General features: G+C 39.5%; 1 protein-coding gene across 1 annotated transcript in view; it reads left to right on the forward strand.

Annotated features, from left to right (window-relative positions):
• Positions 1–1830: 1830 nt before the first annotated feature.
• npdc1a (neural proliferation, differentiation and control, 1a) overlaps positions 1831–6028 on the forward strand; it is a 25091-nt gene continuing 20893 nt past the window's right edge. Inside the window, exon 1 of the mRNA XM_089020158.1 lies at positions 1831–2156. Coding sequence (XP_088876284.1) covers positions 2051–2156 — 106 coding nt within the window. The 5' untranslated portion in view covers positions 1831–2050. The remainder of the gene's footprint in view (positions 2157–6028) is intronic.

Raw genomic sequence — 6028 nt, forward strand, 5'->3', positions numbered from 1 at the left:
GGCAGCCTGCTTGTTTTGGTCCTCTAATCCCCGACCCTCAGTCATCGGTTAAAGCCACGTGATTGGTCAAGAACGCAGCAGTGAGGGGAGGTGGTTTAAACATTAAAGAGACAGGCAGACGACAGAGAGAGAGTGAGAAAATGGATAGAAAACAGTGACATTTAGACTCGTTTCAACTTTGATAGTTCAAAGGCAGAGGGTAGACTGCAAGGTTAAAATTCCCATCAATCATTCTCCACAAGTAACCCGCACAAGCCATATGTACAATTTGAAGAGAACATACAAGCAAGGGAACCAGCTATTAATAAAGTTTCTAGTGTGTCTGCTAAATAAAATGGCATTATTATACAGTACAGTTTATTTCTTTAATTATAATATCATAGCACATTTATTATACATAAAATAAGGTATATCTTGTGTAGTTTTGAGGCTTAGAAAATTAGAAAGTAGAAAATTATGTTTTATGGGGACCTAGGAACGGATTATTCTCATTTTAATGGTTTCCTATGGGAAATTATTTTTTTGGGATACACACTTTTCGCTTTACACACTCTGTCTGGGAAGCAATTAAGCTCGTAAGCCAAGGTATCACTGTACTGTGGTTTTAAATGGCTACTCCTTTATAACGTGACACTTTATTAGACACAAACCGATGGACTGTGGATTATTTTTTGAAGGGTGCTTTAAAACAAAACTCCCGCTGGTCTATTAGGCAGAGTAAATACTGTTTTGCATTTCTGATTATTATGTTGATGTTATAAAACTGGTTTGAGACGTCATCGCGTTAGAGTTTGCTGCATTTGTTTCCTCGTCTGCTTGCCTTTGCACACTGCTGCCTTCAGGATCTTGGAGACCGTCGGAATTATAAGTATCCTTTCCAGAAGTCATCAAGTTAACCTCATATTATATCGAGATTCTGTCGTGTTAAATGTACCTGGCAGATGCTCTAAAATTTGTTGTCATAACAACATGTGCTAATATTTTTAAGGGGAAATAGTGTTCCACCTATAGAAAGATTGCTTATTTTTTTCCATGCAGCATAAAATATGATTTTGATGAGGATTGTGCTGGGGTTTGAACCCCAGTTATCTATTTGCTACATATTTGCTAGCGAGCTATCTTTTTGCCAGCGAGCTATCTATTTGCCGGCAAGCTATCTATTTGCCGACGATCTACCTATTTGCCGGCGACCTACCAATTTGCTAGTGAGCTATCTATTTGCTAGCGAGCTATCTATTTGCTAGTGAACTAAGCATTTGCTAGCGAGCTATCCATTTGCTAGCGAGCTATCCATTTGCTAGCGAGCTACCCATTTTCTAGCCAACCATCCATTTGCTAGCGAGCGATCCATTTGCTAGCGAGCTACCCATTTGCTAGCAAGCTAGCTATTTGCCAGTGAGCTATCTATTTGCTAGCGAGCTATCTATTTGCTAGCCAGGGAGCTAGCGAGCTATCTAGCCATTTATTATTATTATATGATTAATATACAGAAAAACAATATATTTTTTTGGCAACAGTGGGCCTGTAGAGCATGTGAATGTAGTGTCCTTGAGAGTTTTGAAAGGACTTAAAAATGAAATGTATTATTATTAATAATACTCCAGGTTGGCTATTTGTGATCTCTTGTTATATTTCGTGTTAAAGTGTGCTTGGAGAAAGTGTGTCCATATTTTGTGGAATGGTTCACCTTTTTAGTTTACGTGTCCAGGTAAAGCTTTGTAGTTTCCCAGATGAGCCTGAAGGCATCACCTCCCAATCTCATACGCAAGCAGGCTGTCAGCCTCACACACACACACATACACACACCCCCCCACCCCCTTTTCCTCCCCTGAAGCCCCGCTATCTTTAGCACTGTCGCGGATTACAGTGCACTGCGAGCTGGCTAGACTACCTGCTCCATCGCTGTCCCCCCTCTCTCATAACACCGAGGATAGCTCTTTAAAACGAACTACACGGCGATACCAAACCCCACAAAATATGGGGGAATGACTACAAAATCCCCGTCCGCGGTTCTCCGTTACCGACAAGACTACCATCACCACCAGCGACGATGCTGCCGCTTTCCAGCCCGCGGAACGAACGCCAACGCCGGGCCTCGACGTTGCTCCTGGTCGCTGTCTTGCTCTGCGTCTTCCGCTCCGCTGCTAGCCTTCCAGGTAAAAAATGTTTCAATTTCTTTAGCTAACACACTCACAGCCGCGTTTAGCTAAAAAATATCCACTATTTAGTCTTTATTCGTCGACTGTTTGTTTAATGTTTTTTCTTCGATTTAATTTGTCGCGTCTACGTGCGTCATCTGGGGGCATCTTAAATGGACGAGCTGCTGGCACCTGTCAGGCAGATTCGGCTTTGCGTCAAAATGGAGACGTTTAAAACATGCAAAACATTTGAAGTAAGCGACTATTTTCTTCGTCCCACGCCTTTTTTCGCCTTGTTCTGTCGACGTGTGGTCGCTTGCTGTTTTTTTCTGTTGAGCAGGTTGTAATAGAAAGCGAGGAAAAAGACAAGATGTCATCGTTTCTTTCCTCGTTAGTGTTTGCCCTGTTGCTAACACTAATGTACCTTAATTATTGTCGTTAAATATAATAATAATGACAAAATTGCTCTCCCCCTTTTATTAATTAACCCTGACCACATGGTTTACATTTGAAAGGAAAAACATTTCACAGTACGCCACAAAATAGAAAAAAATATATACAGTGCAACAATTAAAGTACAGTGATACCACAAAAACATGTTTTCAGTATTTGAATTGCTCAATATCAAGCGGGAAATAAAGATTATTTAAATGAATGATTAATCTGTTGATAATTTTACAGATGGAAAAATAATAATAACATGCCCTTTTACACGCCACCTTCAAACGAGACTAGCATATGCTACCTTTATTTCTTCTCACGGCATATATTTGTAGAATTTGATCAAATTGCTCCTTAGTGTCTTTATATTACTCACCGCAGTATAATTCTAATGCTGCCAGAGGGGAGGATGGATAATCTGCTCCTAACTCTTTTAGCACGATAACCACGTGAGAGCAGCAACAGCTGGTAACTCAAACGTCATTTTCATTGCTCCACTTTGCTCAAAACCCATTTGTGTCCGTCTACGTGAATGTTTTTTTTTTCTTCTTAAATGTACGTATTTGAAATGATTTCTTCTTCTTCTGCTGGTGTTGTTAGATTTGATTATGTGGCAATACAGTTGACGACAAACATCCTTTTCCGTGTGAAATGAACAATTGTAAAATGCAGCTACAGTGATACCTTGGCTTACGAACTTAATTGGTTGCCAGACAGTGTGTAAGGCGAAAAGTGTGTATACCAAAAAGTAATTTCCCATAGGAAACCATTACAATGAGAATAATCTGTTCCCAGTTCCCCATAAAACATAATTTTCTAATTTTCTAAGGCTTAAAACTACACAAAATATACTTTATTTTATGTATAATAAAGGTGCTATGGTATTATAATTAAGGAAATAAACTGTACTATATAATAAAGTCGTTTTATTTACCTTTTAATGGTCGTTGATGGCTTGATGGAATGGAGTGGCCGGTTTCATCAGCATTAAACACTTGATGAGGAACGTTGACGACAAACATCCTTTTCGTGTGAAATGACCAATTGTGGGCAGCTACAGTGATACCTTGGCTTACGAACTTAATTGGTTCCCAGACAGAGTGTGTAAGGCGAAAAGTGTGTATACCAAAAAATATTTTCCCATAGGAGACCATTAAAATGAGAATAATACGTTCCCAGGTCCCCATAAAACGTAATTTTCTACTTTCTGATTATGTAAGCCTTAAAGGACAACCAACACCATTTTTTTTCCTGACATGAGAAAAACATTTTATAGCATCTAAAATACCCAAAACACACAGGCTGATATTTTTAGTCAAAATAAAAACACCAATAAAAATGAGTTAAAGTGTCCAAAAATGACTTCAAAATGAAACCGGAAATGGCTAGTTTCAGAAAGTCCCGCCTCCAGTTTGTGACATCACGCCAAGACGTCTTGCCTTGCTTGAGAATCAAAACAATGGCTTCAGATTCGGAGAAGATGCTTTCTAGTTACTCATCCAGTTATGAATATGATTCAAATAGTTCTGAAGAGGAAAGCATAAATATTTGCAATCGATTAAAGAAGTCCTTCCGTCTCATTTTGAGCCATCTGGACTCCAATGTAGCGTCCCAGAAAATGCACAAGATGGCGCCCAATCTTCGTTGGAAATGGGCTGATTTGTCTGCTGGGAATTTGTGTTAACTAGTATCAAATAGTAGTCTTGGTGCAACGCACAACGATTCACCATTGCGTTATTAATGTAGTTTTCCTTCTAATTTCGCCATCAACACGAAGTTTTCAGATGAAAAAAAGTACCCAAAATGCATTGTGTGTCGCTTTCTCGCTCAGGGGCGTTCCTTTAGTGACGTCACGTCAGGCATCGTCACCAACTCAAAAACAAGACTTTCGGAATATTCAGCGCGAGTCTTAAAGGGTAAAATATAGCTACATGCCGTGGAATCTTTGTCAAATACGATTAGATGAAGTGATTTTACAAATTATGGACGCAACTTGTCCGGAGGTGTCGGTTGTCCTTTAAGGCTTTTTAAAATGCGCCTTCCTGCATTATTATTTCCGAACTTCTGCTTCCACAGGGAATAACAATTCAGATTGTCGCCATTCACTCATCGTGAATGTGCTTTTTTTTAATCATCCAGTGCCTCCGTGGCAGGATTACTCATCTCTTTTTTTTATTTGGGGCGGTGAATGGGAAACATGAACAAACGGTCAGGTGGAAGGCCACTTCCGAACTGCCACTTCACCAAATGGAAGACCACTGAGTCAATTACTGCCTCCAAATGATTCATTTGCTTTTTGTGCTCCATTTTGAAAATCAGCCATTGGGTTTCAATGTGCTTTTATAGCAAGTCCCAAAAAAATAAAAAGGGAAGTGAAGTGATAATCGTGCAAGCCACTTGCTGAATAATTGCGAACTAATGAGATCCGCAATTTGACCCAGATTGTTTGGTTTGCTGCACGAATGACTAATTCGAGTTAATGATAACAATTGATTTACTTCCGGGTTGAGTGGACGCTGGCGCGTGTGGCTGCCGCTGCTTACCGCAGAAAAATTTACCCGTGACTGTAAAGTGACCTTTTGAGATTTGAAAGGCGCTTATAAATGAAATGTATTATTATCAGTATTATTATTATCATTTGCTAGCTATTTGTTATCTATTAGCTCTGGCTGGCTAGCTATCTATCTATTCACTATCTAGCTAGCTGGCTATCTAGCTAGATATCTGTTGGCTAACGATTGCTTAGCTCGCAAGCGTTCTATTTATTTGAGTTACTTCCGGGTTGAGTGAACGCTAGCGCGTGTGGCTGCCGCTGCTGACTGTAAAGTGACCTTGAGAGTTTTGAAAGGCGCTTAAAAAAGAAATGTACTTAGTATTATTATTATTATTATCATTTGCTAGCTATTTGCTATCTATTAGCTCTGGCTGGCTAGCTAGCTATCTAACTAGGTATTCACTATCGAGCTAGCTGGGTCGATATCTGTTGGCTAACTAGCAAGCTTTCTATATTTGAGTTACTTCCGGGTTGAGTGAACGCTGGCGCGTGTGGCTGCCGCTGCTTACCGCAGAAAAATTTACCCGTGACTGTAAAGTGACCTTGAGAGATTTGAAAGGCGCTTATGAATGAAATGTATTATTATTATTATTATTATTATTATGTATAAAAGAAGCTAACTGGCTTTTTAGCGAGATGAGATTTTTTAAAATATAGATTTTCAATTGCTATTAAAATGTTTTCCATTGCCGCTTTCTGCTTCTCAAAAGCCATCTGGAGTGATGTCAAAAAATAGACCGTCCATGTCGGGGCTACGAGCTGTCAGCGCCGGTGGGCCCGTATTGCAAAAAGTATTTTAAGTAGCAAAGATAATCGCCGCCATTGTTGGTGGGACGTGGTGAAAAATACATTCATTTAAAAAAATCTCAATAGTTTAACATTTAAATGGTAAACG

Source organism: Hippocampus bargibanti, linkage group LG18, assembly GCF_051943395.1.
Source record: "Hippocampus bargibanti isolate YZ-2025 linkage group LG18, ASM5194339v1, whole genome shotgun sequence".
Classification (NCBI taxonomy): domain Eukaryota; kingdom Metazoa; phylum Chordata; class Actinopteri; order Syngnathiformes; family Syngnathidae; genus Hippocampus; species Hippocampus bargibanti.